Source organism: Astyanax mexicanus, chromosome 16 (assembly GCF_023375975.1).
Source record: "Astyanax mexicanus isolate ESR-SI-001 chromosome 16, AstMex3_surface, whole genome shotgun sequence".
Classification (NCBI taxonomy): domain Eukaryota; kingdom Metazoa; phylum Chordata; class Actinopteri; order Characiformes; family Acestrorhamphidae; genus Astyanax; species Astyanax mexicanus.
Genome location: NC_064423.1, coordinates 17,227,007 through 17,243,601, shown reverse-complemented (window position 1 = coordinate 17,243,601; position 16,595 = coordinate 17,227,007). Strand labels below are relative to the sequence as shown.

The following is a 16,595-nucleotide window of genomic DNA, read 5'->3' as shown; positions in this document are numbered from 1 at the left end:
ATATTTACTGTGTTGTGTCAATGACGCGAGTACACTTTAGCACATTAGGAGGTGTATTCAGTATTAAATAGCCTCTCCACCCTGATCATCAACGCCCCACAGCCTTTCTCTGAGTCACGAGGGAGAATACAGGTGTGACCAGACTTTGTTGTACTTTATTTATTTTTTTGTTTAAGTGGTGTTTTTCCTGCATGGTAGGTTGCCATACCAATTTGTAGCTGGAATTTGTGGGTAGTGTGTGGACGGAGGTGTGAGCCAGGCCTAAACCAGTTTGTTGACTCTTACGACTGTGTGCTGCTTCTTTAAGAAGCCCGCCCCATAAACAGTCGGTGAAGAGTGGAGGTAAACATGGTCCTGCAGCTCAGTGCGTGGTAGCAGTGCTTATCATTATGGCAAGTTAACTTCAAGCTTTGGAAAGAAATCAACTAAGTCTTATTCAAGGTCAGGTAAGGTTATCTTTACCTTATTTCTGCTCTTAGAATTTGTGTTTTTAAAATACAAGCATAATCAAAATACATTTTATCACTGTTTTATTACTGTAATTATCTCATTAAGTGTATCTACATTACTTTTAGGTATATTATTCAGTGACTGTGTATAGTGTATAACATGAAAATAATTTTACCTGAACATATTTGAATCTTATAACATAAGATTAAATTAAATTATAATCTCTTTGATTTTATAACATAAACACTCAAACTTTCTAATATAGAGTATGATTAGAGGCATCCATGGGTCAACCCATGTCACATATCACATATTTTACAAGTCATTTTACATTTCACCCCCAAAACTAAGCATTTATTCTTTGAATCTATCTTTACTGTAGTTGAACTTGAATTCATGCTAATAACAAACTTATTATAAATAAAATACTTAATGGGATCCCAGGTTCACATGCTACATTCAGAACAGGTGACTGAACTCAGCCACTGATATCTAGGCAAGACCAACTTAAATCATGTCCTATATGTTTTTGTTGAAATATCAATGAACAGAGTATCACGTTTGTGCCTATTGTCACATTTTTTTCCTGCATGTAAAAGGTGGAGTTAGATCAGAGGGTGTGGCTGAGTATACAGTCCTCTTTTGTTCTGGCCTAACCCGTTCCTGGCTCTCGTCGATACACTTTCCCAGAACAATTCCATGAATACCTCGAGGTTTCGGCTCTGTTTTTTCCCATCTCTGCCTATAACTGTACCTGTTTGACAGCTGTGAAAGGATGCAGAGCTCAGTATGATTTTATTACACAGTTTTCTTCAAAGATTATTAGGCATGCATTTAAGAACAATTTTTCAAATCTTACTCAATTAAAAGTGAATGAATAGAACCATAAAAATAAACTACTAAAACGCTAACAATGCTAACAACAATAAAAGAAAGACAGTAATATTAATGCATGCAAGCAAAAACTAAAGTTTAAAGAAACAAATCTAGATACAGCTCTGGAAAATTTCTAAGAAATCTCTAATTTTGCTATTTATAGATTAATGTTTGGGTAAAATGAACATTGTTGTTTTATTCTATAAACTACAGACATTTCTCCCAAATTCCAAATAAAAATATTGTCATTTAGAGCATTTATTAAATGCAGACCTCAAATAATGCAAAAAAAAATAATATGCATAAAGTTTTAAGAGAAGTTTTACAAAAAACCTTTCAGAAATCAATATTTTGTGGAATAACCCTGGTTTTTATTTACAGTTTTATGCATCTTGGTATGTTCTCCTCCACCAGTCTTACACACTGCTTTTGGATAACTTTATGCCACTCCTGGTGCAAAAAACTAAGCAGTTCAGCTTGGTTTGATGGCTTGTGATCATCCATCTTCCTCTTGATTATATTCTAGAGGTTTTCAATTTGGTAAAATCAAAGATACCACTTAAAACATTTTAAGTGGTCTTTTTTTTCCAGAACTGTATAAATTTACCATTTAAAAGTCTGTACACACCTCATTCAGTGTTTACTTTCTTAAATTTTTTTTCTACATTGTACATTAATATTAAAGACAAAGACTTGTCAGATCTGTCTTTAAAGCTAAATGTGTTACTTAGAATAATCTAAAATATAAAACATATTCTGGATTGTTTAACACTTGTTCTTTACAAAATAATTCTGCATGTGTTCCTGAATAGCTTTAATATAGCCTTAAATATTACATTTACAATGTTAAAACTCATAAAAAGAAGGAAAACACATTGAATAAGAAGAGGTGTGTCCAACCTTTTGACTGGTACCGTGTATATAGTATTGTTTGGTGGTGTGTGATGCAGTAGGGTGTAGTGTGACAACAACAAAAACACAACTATAAAATAAACTAAAACATGTGGCACCATAACTGTCTAGCAAGGGAAAACAGAGATACTCACTTGGTTTTCGTTACACAGACAAACAGACAGATTTATTAATCCCAGAGGGAAATTCACATATTGTAGCTCACTGTACAGAAATGCCAAACAGGTTCCCAGCTAACAGCCTTTGGTTAGTAGAACATTTTCTGAAAGTTACAAATAACATTAAATCTGTCCAGTTTTCTGGATGCTCTCAGAATGTTATTTAACATTTTTTTTTAATGTTCTGCTAACATCACTGCAAGATCACTTGTGTCAATGTTTATTTTTTTTGTCTAGGAAATGTTACATTTGTGAGTTATCTTTTGTTAGTATTCGTCTTGCTGGGATCGTTATGTGAGAAACATTCTAATAACTCTGTGATGCATTCTGATCTTTAGTTAATTAGTTCTCACTGTAACTAATAGTATTTTAAATGAATGGTTTGGCCTAAATTACACCATTGTACACCAAAAAGCCCAAATTAAATAATTTCCCTTTATTCCAAATGTAGCCACTTATCTAACACATAAAGAAGTAACACTGTGAATGTTGCATTTTGGCACACAAAGTATTAAATTAAGAATAAGAGTTGATTTAACACTGGTAAATTTGCTATGTGCTCAATCATTCAATAACTTTTTTTCTTTTATTTACACTGCTGTATCTGATCTGCTCATACCAGCATAACTGGTATATATGCATACACTCATCCTCCAAAAAAAAAAAACTGCAAAAATAGTTTCACCCAGATGGAAGTATTAAACTGAAGTGCTATTCGGAAGGAAGATAAATGTTACCAGAAAGAAAATTTTGACTGATACTGGCACCTGTTAAGACATATTTATTGTGCCATACATACGTAGTGTGCCACACATATGCAATGCAGCATGCCAGACATTTTGGCATAAAGTTGTAGAGGTTCCTAATGGTGTCCTGTGGTAATTCATTACACACAGCATAAATATTTATGCATTCCTGCAAATTTTGCGGTAGGGGTGGAGTGTGGATTGCATTCTATATCATGCCACACATTTTCAATCAGAGATTTGAGGTTTGGCGATGTGGCTGGCCATGGCATACAGTATTATCTGTGTCTTCAAGGCAAGCTCTTGAGATTGTCCTGTTGTAATACTGTTTAAAGAAGGTAGGGCCACTGGTTGCAGGACCTTATTAATGTAATACTTGTCTATAAAAGTGTCTGTGAAATAAAGGTGATTTGGTATGTCGCATTTGTCTGTCATGGCTACTAACCAAGGTTCATTACTGTAGGTTGATTTCTCCTGGGTGTATATATATATATATATTTATGATGATAATGATGAGTTTATGGCTGATCAGCCACAAAATTAACATCACATCCTAGTGATACTGTTGTATGTGGCAAATTAAATAAGCATAGGAATGTCACACCATAACCATTTACTTAATTCTTATTATTCTTTCTCTTTTTTAACAGGCGTTGAACAGCCTTGAATGTGCTTTTATAACTATGGTAGGTGTATTTTCTATAATTTCCATAGTTTTATAAGTGTGTTTGACAGGAAATAAACTATTATTTATGCATTTTAACCGATACACTTTAGATTAAATTGCTTTCCAGTTATTGCATATGCCCAACCTTAATTGCTGTTTAATGCTTGTTTACAGCCTGGCCATAAAAGGAGCCTCTCTGCAAACCTTGAACTTGAGGATGATGACAATGGAGGTGTGCTCGTATCCAAAATTAAACCTGATCTAAAAGAACATCAGGGACTAAAAGAAGGTAAATTCATTGTACTGTACACAATAGCTTATATTTCTTTTTCTCCTTGATATGCCATAATTCAACTGATTTTTTTATTTTAATTTTAATATTTTAAAACATCTTGCCATACTAGGGTGGCAAATAATATTAGATTGGTATTTCAAACTGGAAATCGTAGGGTCACAGATGGCCCTGGACCATGTGTTTTATAATTTACTATAATCATTAAAAAACAAACATTATTAATATTCTAGTTGATTGTTTGTGTCCTCTGATACTATAGGAGATGAACTCGTTGGTGCCACAATTCACTTTGACCACCTAAAAAAGAATGAAGTGATTGAAATACTGAAGCTGATTGAACCGTACCAAGACAAGGTGGAAGTGCTGACAAAACCAGGTCTGAGAGCTACCAAGAGCTTGGACTTAGATAGCAGAATCAAAGCTCCAGATGAGGTGTGTTAACTGTGTTAAAAATAAAATACACATTTCTGTAACTATAGAACATGTTTTGCGATGCCAGGGTCCAGCACAATTTTCTTCTGGAGCAGTGTGATACATAAAATCAGGCAGGTACAGGCCAACAGGTTCATGAATGCTGAAAAAAACTGTGAAAAAAAATGTGAAATGTACAGTAACTTGCAGGCAGCAATTTTCGAGTAAGTTGCTTAAGCTAGTAAATTTACTTTAAAATACTATTATGTTTATTATAGCATTTATCACAGTCATCTGTATTTGCATCACAGCAAATATTAGACTACTTTAAAAGGCATTACTGCATTAATTTTAACATTTTCAAATTACGAATGGTAATATAATTATATTCACTAAAATTAAGACTATTAAATGATTCTATTAAACAAACTGGTACTAAATACATTTTATTTATTTGTAAAAAATGACATCACAGTTCTGAACATACAAAAGAAAATCTTAAAAAGAACATTTCAGCGTGCAAAGAACTATAAGTTATATAAGCTGGAAAGAGTAAAAAGCATTGTGCTTCACCAAATGAGCTAGCTAAGCTAAGTTAGCTTAGCTAAGTTAGCTAGCTAACGCTGTCTAGTAGTGCACATGTAGCTAGCTAGCAATATACACAGGCACACATAAACGTTTATCCAGTAATATTACTCCTACACAAAACTAATGAGGTTATTAAATAAATGTTGGCAGACATATGTACAAAATGTTTATTTTGTTAATTAAATCCTCACTAGCTAAGAAAGGTGTCCTCTTCAACGGTTCTCTCTTCTAGTGCAGTGTAGCTATGTAGAGAAGTACCACAGAACAGTGTCACTATCTTCTCAATAAACCTTTCACACTTTGTACACAGTAAAATCCACAATGTTAAAATCACAGTGTAAACATGTTTAAACTCTCTGTGAGTTTTTCTAACAACCCTCTGTGATAAACAAATCCACAAAGTTGGTTATTCTTCAGAGTTAAATTACTGGAGCGTTATTTACCCTCTTGGTGTTGGGTTGGATGCTACTGTGTAATGGGAGAACCACTGCATTTTTTGGCATGTTTTATGTCTCTAGTTTTGGCATGTCATGTCTCGCTAGTTCCAAATAAAGCTTAGATATGATAAAAAAGTAATTTATTCTGTGGTATAGCTCACATTTTATAATGTCTTATAGATTCTCTGGTATATGGTTTCGGCTTTCAGGAGTTCAGAAAATACACAAAAATAAATTATACAAAAAAATGTGAAAATTTTAATTAACATTTTGAGTAGTTTTACCCTGTGGGGTAAAATGTGTTAACACCGATGAGAGTTACATAGCGTTAATATATGACTCTATACAGAGTTGAATTAAGTCTAAAATTGTAACTCTTGTGAAAAGTTATTTTAACACTATAGAGTTTGGGACCATATGTTGTCTAGGACAGTGTTAAATTTAACTCTTAAAGAGTTCATTTAACACTATCAATTTTACTGTGTATCAGTTACTACATCTTTAAACACAGACTTAATGTTTACCACTTGAAATTAGGGCTGCCACAAACGATTATTTTTATAGTCGACTAATCACCGATTATTTTTTATGATTAGTCGACTAATCGGATCATACGTTAATTGAATATAAAACACAGTTTATCACAATAGAATGCAGCTGCTATTATACAACCAACATTAGATTTCAGCTATATGCTAACTAAAAATAAAAACAATTAAAATCATAGTTCATTAAACCTTTAATGAAATATGCAGCTTGTTGTAACAGACAATTATTTTACTGTTTAGCATAAAGTGTAAACAACTGTGTAAAATAAGGATAAGGCACTGGCATTTATGAAACATCTCAACCGTGAGGTTGTTTGAACTATTATGAAAAAAAGTATATTAATAAAAAATGCCTCTCTGTCCAGATATTGTGTACATTACCGTACACAGGGCAGCGGTCTGCACAGATCTGATTGGCAGAGGAGAGCGTTTGGTGATTTTACACCACACATGACTGATCTGTGAGTTTACTGCACCGAAAAGCACTGAAAACAGAAGCCACTGTCAGAATGAAATCCTTCTCTGTAGTTTATCGGTTTGGGACGGCATTTGTGACAACGTCTGGGTCCGGATCCGGATCGCAGTCCGCCTATTAGTGACCTCTGTTTTAAAGCTATCAAGATGAGTAAGTTAAGTACTAAGTTAACGCTCTGTTTACGCTAATTTTAGCAGCTAAATAGCAATTTAGCTTCTTCGTCATTTAATCAGCCACAACATGCCTCCTTTTCAGGAGCTCGTGCATCGCGGTTGTGCTGCCGAGGAAGGCAAGTTCTTCATTGCAGATATTGCATTGCACGCGTTTCACTTTTATTTTCTTGGTGATCCCACACTTTTGAGTTCTGTAGCGGGGTAGCCATGAAACCAGAGCCTGTCTGTATAATGTCCTGAGATGTCGTCCACTACCTACCCCGGTTTCCACTACTGCGCATGTGCGTCCAGGACAGAAAGGCAGTCGCAGCAGTTTGGAGAGAAAAACAAAGAAAAAAAAAAAAACGACTAATCGACTATTAAATTAGTAGTCGACTATTTTAATAGTCGACATAATCGTGACTAGTCGACTAATCGTGGCAGCCCTACTTGAAATGTACCAACTGAAAAGGCCTTGTCTAACATTAGCTGTCTCAGGAAAGACGAGCTGCCTTTTGCTGTACATTTCAGCTACATCTCCCATGTTGTATAAAGGTAATGTTTACATCAGAATGTGGGAGATATTTTGATCTTGTGCCATATTTATTTTGATTGATTTGGAGTATTTCTATAGCTGCTCATATCCTGAGCTTTCCATGCACAACAATCAAGAAATGATCAAGGAAAAGTATGTAAGTATGTAATAAATATTGGTAGAATTCAATCAAAATATTAATTCCAAACATTTTATTTCTGCAGATGCGTAAGGATACATACAGTACCCTTTTCAATGCCAAAGTCAAGAAATTTCTGAAAGAAGATCCAAATGGAAGAAATCAAGACGATGCAACCAGTTATCCAAATGGCCAAGCCACATTCTCGGGTTTCAGCAATGATGGGACAAAAAGTCACATCAAGGAGCCTTTATATAGCATCTCAACCATAGAGCGCAAAAAGGCAGATGTAGCAGCTTGCCTTCAAAAATTAAAATGCAAAGCTCCAGAACTCAATCCCGATGCTGTTTCACAATATGAATACAACTCTGCTTTACTGCTGCAAGGTTCTGATCTGCATGGGGCAGGTGAGGTTAAAGCCCCTGAACTTAACCCTGATGCACCAGAAGATTATGAATATAATGCAGACTTGTTTCTAAAGCTATCCAATCAACCAGAGACAGATGAGTGTAGGGTTAAAGCCCCTGAGCTTAACATTGATGCAACCTCCGAATATGACTATAACCCACAATGCCTTCTCCAAAGAAAAGATTGTGACAAAGGAGCAAGCTTAAAGGCACCAAAGGTCAGAACAACTGTTGATCCATCAAGTATCAGTGTTTCTGGCTTGATGTCTGGGTCAACACTATCAGGAGCTTTACCTGGAGCACCAGGTGTTAAAGACTTTACCAAGCCTGATTTAAAAGGTCCAAATCTAAAAGCAAATTCTCCTGAAATGGCTGTGTCAGACATAAATTTGGCCTTCCCTGAAGTTGATATGAAAGGGAAGGTTGATATGAAAGGTTCACTAGATATGAACTCGCCTGACATTAATATTGATGGTGCAACAGGACAATTCAAAATGCCCAAACTGAAAACACCAAAATTTAACATCTCAGGATTTAAAAGACCAGATATGGATGTTAATGGGGACTTGGATGGGCCAGATTTGGGTTTCTCATCACCCAATTTGGATGCCGACATTGGTGCTCCTGACATTAATGTCAGTGGGCCTAAAGCAAGCTTAAAAGGCCCCAAAACAGACTTCTCAGTCCCAGATGTTGAGTTACCCTCAGGAAAAGTGAATATGCCCAAGTTTAAGGTGCCTGATTTTGGGCTCTCAGGACCTAAAGTTAAAGCACCTGAGATGGATCTCTCAGCTCCTAAAATAAAAGGAGAATTGAATTCACCACAGCTTGACCTGAACTCTCCTGACATTGATATTGATGGTCCATCAGGCAAACTCAAAATGCCCACATTAAAAGCACCTAAAATTACCATCCCAAAACTTAAAGGACCAGACATGGATGTTAAAGGAGACTGGGATGGGCCAGATTTTAATCTGTCATCACCCAAATTGAATGCAGGGATTACTACACCTGACATTGACATCAATGGTCCCAATGCTAGTTTAAAAGGTCCCAAAACAGACTTCTCAGTCCCAGACGTGAACTTACCATCAGGCAAAATGAAGAAACCCAAGTTTAAGATGCCTGATTTTGGACTATCCGGACCTAAAGTTAAAGCACCTGAGATGGATCTCTCAGCTCCTAAAATAAAAGGAGAATTGAATTCACCACAGCTTGACCTGAATTCTCCTGACATTGATATTGATGGTCCATCAGGCAAACTCAAAATGCCCACATTAAAAGCACCTAAAATGACCATCCCAAAACTTAAAGGACCAGACATGGATGTTAAAGGAGACTGGGATGGGCCAGATTTTAATCTTTCATCACCCAAATTGAATGCAGGGATTACTACACCTGACACTGACATCAATGGTCCCAATGCTAGTTTAAAAGGTCCCAATACAGACTTCTCAGTCCCAGACGTGAACTTACCATCAGGCAAAATAAAGAAACCCAAGTTTAAGATGCCTGATTTTGGACTATCAGGACCTAAAGTTAAAGCACCTGAGATGGATCTCTCAGCTCCTAAAATAAAAGGAGAAATTAATTCACCAAAGCTAGATTTAAAATCTCCTGACATTGATATTGATGGTCCATCAGGCAAACTCAAAATGCCCACATTGAAAGCACCTAAAATTAGCATTCCAAAACTTAAAGGACCAGACATGGATGTTAAAGGAGACTGGGATGGGCCAGATTTGAATCTGTCTTCACCTAAATTGAATGCAGACATTGGCTTTCCTGACATTGACATCAATGGTCCCAATGCTAATTTAAAAGGTCCCAAGACAGACTTCTCAGTCCCAGACGTGAACTTACCATCAGGCAAAATGAGCATGCCCAAGTTTAAGATGCCGGATTTTGGACTCTCAGGACCTAAAGTTAAGGCACCTGAGATGGATCTCTCAGCTCCTAAAATTAAAGGAGAAGTCAATGCACCAGGCCTTGCCATGAATGCTCCTGATATTGATATTGACGGTCCATCAGGCAAACTCAAAATGCCCACATTGAAAGCCCCTAAAATTAGCATTCCAAAACTTAAAGGACCAGACATGGATGTTAAAGGAGACTGGGATGGGCCAGATTTTAATCTATCATCACCCAAATTGAATGCAGACATTGGTTCTCCTGATATTGACATCAATGGTCCCAATGCTAGTTTAAAAGGTCCCAAAACAGACTTCTCAGTCCCAGACATAAACTTACCATCAGGCAAAATGAAGAAACCCAAGTTTAAGATGCCTGATTTTGGACTCTCAGGACCTAAAGTTAAGGCACCTGAGATGAGATTAAAAGCACCTAAAATTAGCATTCCAAAACTTAAAGGACCGGAAATGGATGTTAAAGGAGACTGGGATGGGCCAGATTTTAATTTGTCATCACCCAAACTGAATGCAGGAATTACTACACCTGACATTGACATCAATGGTCCCAATGCTAATTTAAAAGGTCCCAAAACAGACTTCTCAGTCCCAGATGTTAACTTACCATCAGGCAAAATGAAGAAACCCAAGTTTAAGATGCCTGATTTTGGACTCTCTGGACCTAAAGTTAAGGCACCTGAGATGGATCTCTCAGCTCCTAAAACAAAAGGAGAATTTAATTCACCACAGCTTGACCTGAACTCTCCTGACATTGATATTGACGGTCCATCAGGCAAACTCAAAATGCCCACATTAAAAGCACCTAAAATTAGCATTCCAAAACTTAAAGGACCGGAAATGGATGTTAAAGGAGACTGGGATGGGCCAGATTTTAATTTGTCATCACCCAAACTGAATGCAGGTATTACTACACCTGACATTGACATCAATGGTCCCAATGCTAATTTAAAAGGTCCCAAAACAGACTTCTCAGTCCCAGATGTTAACTTACCATCAGGCAAAATGAAGAAACCCAAGTTTAAGATGCCTGATTTTGGACTCTCTGGACCTAAAGTTAAGGCACCTGAGATGGATCTCTCAGCTCCTAAAATAAAAGGAGAATTTAATTCACCACAGCTTGACCTGAACTCTCCTGACATTGATATTGACGGTCCATCAGGCAAACTCAAAATGCCCACATTAAAAGCACCTAAAATTAGCATTCCAAAACTTAAAGGACCGCAAATGGATGTTAAAGGAGACTGGGATGGGCCAGATTTTAATTTGTCATCACCCAAATTGAATGCAGACATTGGTTCTCCCGACATTGACATCAATGGTCCCAATGCTAGTTTAAAAGGTCCCAAAACAGACTTCTCAGTCCCAAACGTGAACTTACCATCAGGCAAAATGAGCATGCCCAAGTTTAAGATGCCTGAATTTGGAATCTCAGGACCTAAAGTTAAAGCACCTGACATGGATTTCTCTGCTCCTAAAATAAAAGGAGAAGTCAATGCACCAGGGCTTGACTTAAATTCTCCTGACATTGATATTGATGGTCCATCAGGCAAACTCAAAATGCCAACATTAAAAGCACCTAAAATTAGCATTCCAAAACTTAAAGGACCGGAAATGGATGTTAAAGGAGACTGGGATGGGCCAGATTTTAATTTGTCATCACCCAAACTGAATGCAGGAATTACTACACCTGAAATTGACATCAATGGTCCCAATGCTAATTTAAAAGGTCCCAAAACAGACTTCTCAGTCCCAGATGTTAACTTACCATCAGTCAAAATGAAGAAACCCAAGTTTAAGATGCCTGATTTTGGACTCTCGGGACCTAAAGTTAAGGCACCTGAGATGGATCTCTCAGCTCCTAAAACAAAAGGAGAATTTAATTCACCACAGCTCGACCTGAATTCTCCTGACATTGATATTGATGGTCCATCAGGCAAACTCAAAATGCCCACATTGAAAGCCCCTAAAATTAGCATTCCAAAACTTAAAGGACCAGACATGGATGTTAAAGGAGACTGGGATGGGCCAAATCTGAATCTGTCATCACCCAAATTGAATGCAGACATTGGTTCTCCCGACATTGACATCAATGGTCCCAATGCTAGTTTAAAAGGTCACAAAACAGACTTCTCAGTCCCAAACGTGAACTTACCATCAGGCAAAATGAAGAAACCCAAGTTTAAGATGCCTGATTTTGGAATCTCAGGACCTAAATTTAAAGCACCTGACATGGATTTCTCTGCTCCTAAAATAAAAGGAGAAGTCAATGCACCAGGGCTTGACTTAAATTCTCCTGACATTGATATTGATGGTCCATCAGGCAAACTCAAAATGCCAACATTAAAAGCACCTAAAATTAGCATTCCAAAACTTAAAGGACCGGAAATGGATGTTAAAGGAGACTGGGATGGGCCAGATTTTAATTTGTCATCACCCAAACTGAATGCAGGAATTACTACATCTGACATTGACATCAATGGTCCCAATGCAAATTTAAAAGGTCCCAAAACAGACTTCTCAGTCCCAGATGTTAACTTACCATCAGGCAAAATGAAGAAACCCAAGTTTAAGATGCCTGATTTTGGACTCTCGGGACCTAAAGTTAAGGCACCTGAGATGGATCTCTCAGCTCCTAAAATAAAAGGAGAATTTAATTCACCACAGCTTGACCTGAACTCTCCTGACATTGATATTGATGGTCCATCAGGCAAACTCAAAATGCCCACCTTGAAAGCCCCTAAAATTAGCATTCCAAAACTTAAAGGACAAGACATGGATGTTAAAGGAGACTGGGATGGGCCAGATCTGAATCTGTCTTCACCTAAATTGAATGCAGACATTGGTTCTCCCGACATTGACATCAATGGTCCCAATGCTAGTTTAAAAGGTCCCAAAACAGACTTCTCAGTCCCAGACATAAACTTACCATCAGGCAAAATGAAGAAACCCAAGTTTAAGATGCCTGATTTTGGACTTTCAGGACCTAAAGTTAAGGCACCTGAGATGGATCTCTCAGCTCCTAAAATAAAAGAATTTAATTCACCACAGCTTGACCTAAACTCTCCTGACATTGATATTGACGGTCCATCAGGCAAACTCAAAAATCCCACATTAAAAGCACCTAAAATTAGCATTCCAAAACTTAAAGGACCGGAAATGGATGTTAAAGGAGACTGGGATGAGCCAGATTTTAATTTGTCATCACCCAACCTGAATGCAGGAATTACTACACCTGACATTGACATCAATGGTCCCAATGCTAATTTAAAAGGTCCCAAAACAGACTTCTCAGTCCCAGATGTTAACTTACCATCAGGCAAAATGAAGAAACCCAAGTTTAAGATGCCTGATTTTGGACTCTTGGGACCTAAAGTCAAAGCACCTGAGATGGATCTTTCAGCTCCTAAAATAAAAGGAGAATTTAATTCACCACAGCTCGACCTGAATTCTCCTGACATTGATATTGATGGTCCATCAGGCAAACTCAAAATGCCCACATTGAAAGCCCCTAAAATTAGCATTCCAAAACTTAAAGGACCAGACATGGATGTTAAAGGAGACTGGGATGGGCCAGATTTTAATTTGTCATCACCCAAACTGAATGCAGACATTGGTTCTCCCGACATTGACATCAATGGTCCCAATGCTAGTTTAAAAGGTCCCAAAACAGACTTCTTAGTCCCAGACGTGAACTTACCATCAGGCAAAATGAGCATGCCCAAGTTTAAGGTGCCTGATTTTGGAATCTCAGGACCTAAAGTTAAAGCACCTGACATGGATTTCTCTGCTCCTAAAATAAAAGGAGAAGTCAATGCACCAGGGCTTGACTTAAATTCTCCTGACATTGATATTGATGGTCCATCAGGCAAACTCAAAATGCCAACATTAAAAGCACCTAAAATTAGCATTCCAAAACTTAAAGGACCGGGCATAGATGTTAAAGGAGACTGGGATGGGCCAGATTTTAATTTGTCATCACCCAAACTGAATGCAGAAATTACTACACCTGAAATTGACCTCAATGGTCCCAATGCTAATTTAAAAGGTCCCAAAACAGACTTCTCAGTCCCAGACGTGAACTTACCATCAGGCAAAATCAATAAACCCAAGTTTAAGATGCCCGATTTTGGACTCTCAGATCCTAAAATAAAAGGAGAATTTAGATCACCAGAGCTTGAAGTGGACTCTCCTGACATTGATATTGATGGTCCATCAGGCAAACTCAAAATGCCCACATTGAAAGCACCTAAAATTAGCATTCCAAAACTTAAAGGACCAGACATGGATGTTAAAGGAGACTGGGATGGGCCAGATTTGAATCTGTCATCACCCAAATTGAATGCAGACATTGGTTCTCCTGATATTGACATCAACGGTCCCAATGCTAATTTAAAAGGTCCGAAAACAGACTTCTCAGTCCCAGATGTTAACTTACCATCAGGCAAAATCAAGAAATCCAAATTTAAGATGCCTGATTTTGGACTCTCGGGACCTAAAGTAAAAGCACCAGAGATGGATCTCTCAGCTCCTAAAATTAAAGGAGAATTTAGATCACCAGAGCTTGACCTGAACTGTCCTGACGTTGATATTGATGGTCCATCAGGCAAACTTACAATGCCCAAATTGAAAGCACCAAAATTTAACATCTCTGGACCTACAGGATCACATTTAGATGTTAAAGGAGACTGGGATGAACCAGATTTGGGATTCTCATCTCCCAAACTAAAGCCAGACATAGGTTCTCCTGACATTGACATCAGTGGGCCCAGAGCTAATTTAAAAGGTCCCAAAACTGACTTACCATCAGGCAAAATGAACATGCCCAAGTTTAAGATGCCAGATTTTGGATTATCAGGGCCTAAAGTTGAGGGCCCTGAGATGGACCTCTCAAGTCCTAAAATTAAAGGAGAATTCAATTCACCAAACCTTTCGCTCCCTTCAGGTAAGGTTAAAGGCCCCTCTTATGAACAGCCAGAGATTGATATCTATGCACCCGAATTCAGTACTGATGTTCCTTCAGGAAAACTTAAAATGCCTACATTTGGACTTTTAGGTGTTCCTAAAGGTCCAGATTTTAAGGTTCCTAAAGTTAAAGGACAAATTGATGCCCCAGGGACTGAGTTCACTCTACCTGAAGGTACTCTGAACAGACCAAAAATAAATGTGAAGTCTCCTGATATGGACATTGATGGTCCAACACGTACTGAAGCTAACCTCAGAGCTTCACATCTGGAGGCAAGTGTGCCTACTGCTAAAATTAAAGTGCCATCACCCAAGAGCCCAAGAGGGAACTATAAAGTGACACATGGTTTGGATCTGGATGACAGTATTCAGTATTCTAATGGTGCTGTATGGGCTCCTGAAATTGACACCATCACATCGAGCAGTATGGGACACCCTTCTAAGAAAAATTTGAAAACTGGAATCAGAGGCCCAAGTGTTTATATAGATTCAGAGACAAAGAATCCTAATCAGCTTGGAAAAACTTCAAAAAGCAGTTTAAAAATGAGAGATCTGGAATCTTTGGTATCAGGAATGGATCTTGAAGTACCAACAGGCACCTTAAAAGGGTCAAAGTTTAAATTATTAACACTAGTGTGATGGATCCTCATGTTTAAAAAGGCAAAGATGATCTTTGATGGAGATTCAATTGTTCATATTTTGTAAAATGTATGTTAATATGCATGTGTATATAATTTAAAGGAAACTTGTGCCATCTGTAAAGGAAATGGATTAAAGTTGTAATTCACCAAATAATGGAAAAATCACATGATCAGATACGTTCTTCATGATATGAAATGTTTACATATTGATATGTGAATATGTGTGATTTTTTAAGTGACTTGCTCTTATATACTGTAGCACTATGCAAAGGAACATTATACATTTTGAAGTAAACGACAAGAAACAACAAAAGCATGAATTCAGCATGAAGTAAACTATCTGAAATGAATGTTTGTATGTGAATTATATTTTCCACAAATGTTGTCATTGTTAAGTTAATTGACAGATTTTGAATGTGCTTGTAAATACTGTCTAAAACATTGGAAATGTTATTGGTGTAAATGACTTTCTGTTTTTATATACAGAAATTATTTTTGTAATGGAAATATTTTGTTGGGTTTTTGAGGTTTCATTTTGTTAACTTGTTGTTCTTTAATTTTTTTAAATATATTGCTTATATGCATTGTTGTAAATAACAACTTTATTAAAAGCTAAAGTTAAAGCAATTATAAACTTTTGTGATTCTATTTCTTAGTTAAATTCACTGGAATTAAAATGGTGGAAATGGTTTTTTTTGTAGAAAATGTCTCCATAAAAAACAGGTAGTGTGAACACAATCTAGAAAATACAGTGTACAGTCTAAACAGTGGATTATGAAGTATGAAGACTTGGTCAATTATTATAAAGTTGGCTTTATAATAATTCAGACTTTATAGCTACAAAATAAAATAGTCTGGAACTTAATGTTATTAATTCTGTTTCTAAACCGTTTTTTAAGTCATTGTTTTGTTGATTTGATTGATTCACTTAAATATTATAGAATATATTCAATATGAGGTAATTTTTCCATGGAAATGTGCTTTCTATCTGTATTCAAATGCAATAAGAGAAGAAAACAAAACAAAAGAGACAGTCAAAACAAACGGTCATGTTTGTATTAGTGCAATGATAACTTCCTTTTACTTGGGTAACAGTACTCATAATATGGGGTTATTAGGTAACTGCATTCATAAAACCTACTTTTATTAACCCACTGAAAATATTAAATAGCAAATACTATAAATATAGTTTATATTATTATAAGTACAGTTGAATTGTTAGCTAACTATACTTATAAACCCACATTTGGTTGGCCAATAATATATAA

General features: G+C 36.8%; 1 protein-coding gene across 9 annotated transcripts; it reads left to right on the top strand.

Annotated features, from left to right (window-relative positions):
* The first annotated feature begins 322 nt into the window (after positions 1-322).
* Positions 323-15,961, top strand: si:ch211-69b7.6 (neuroblast differentiation-associated protein AHNAK). Of its 9 annotated transcripts, none has more exons than XM_049465504.1 (7): positions 323-446; positions 3,793-3,828; positions 3,984-4,098; positions 4,364-4,536; positions 7,475-10,625; positions 11,787-11,837; positions 12,225-15,961. In XM_049465504.1, exons 2-7 carry the CDS (start codon positions 3,826-3,828, stop codon positions 15,323-15,325), a joined length of 6,594 nt encoding a protein of 2,197 aa, XP_049321461.1. In that variant the 5' UTR covers positions 323-446; positions 3,793-3,825; the 3' UTR covers positions 15,326-15,961. The 9 variants fall into 9 exon arrangements, with proteins under 9 accessions (XP_049321461.1, XP_049321460.1, XP_049321462.1 ...); XM_049465503.1 differs by having other exon boundaries at positions 324-446; positions 7,475-9,620; positions 10,008-10,625; positions 11,787-15,961; XM_049465505.1 differs by having other exon boundaries at positions 324-446; positions 11,787-12,163; positions 12,935-15,961.
* The last annotated feature ends 634 nt before the right edge of the window (positions 15,962-16,595 follow it).

What these genes read in the sequence shown, in the direction of transcription:
- si:ch211-69b7.6 (XM_049465500.1), top strand. An exon ending in ACATCAGGGACTAAAAGAAG is followed by an intron (nt 4,099 to 4,363) that starts GTAAATTCATTG and finishes CTGATACTATAG; the next exon opens with GAGATGAACTCGTTGGTGCC. An exon ending in ATCACCCAAACTGAATGCAG is followed by an intron (nt 10,626 to 11,786) that starts GTATTACTACAC and finishes AATTGAATGCAG; the next exon opens with ACATTGGTTCTCCCGACATT.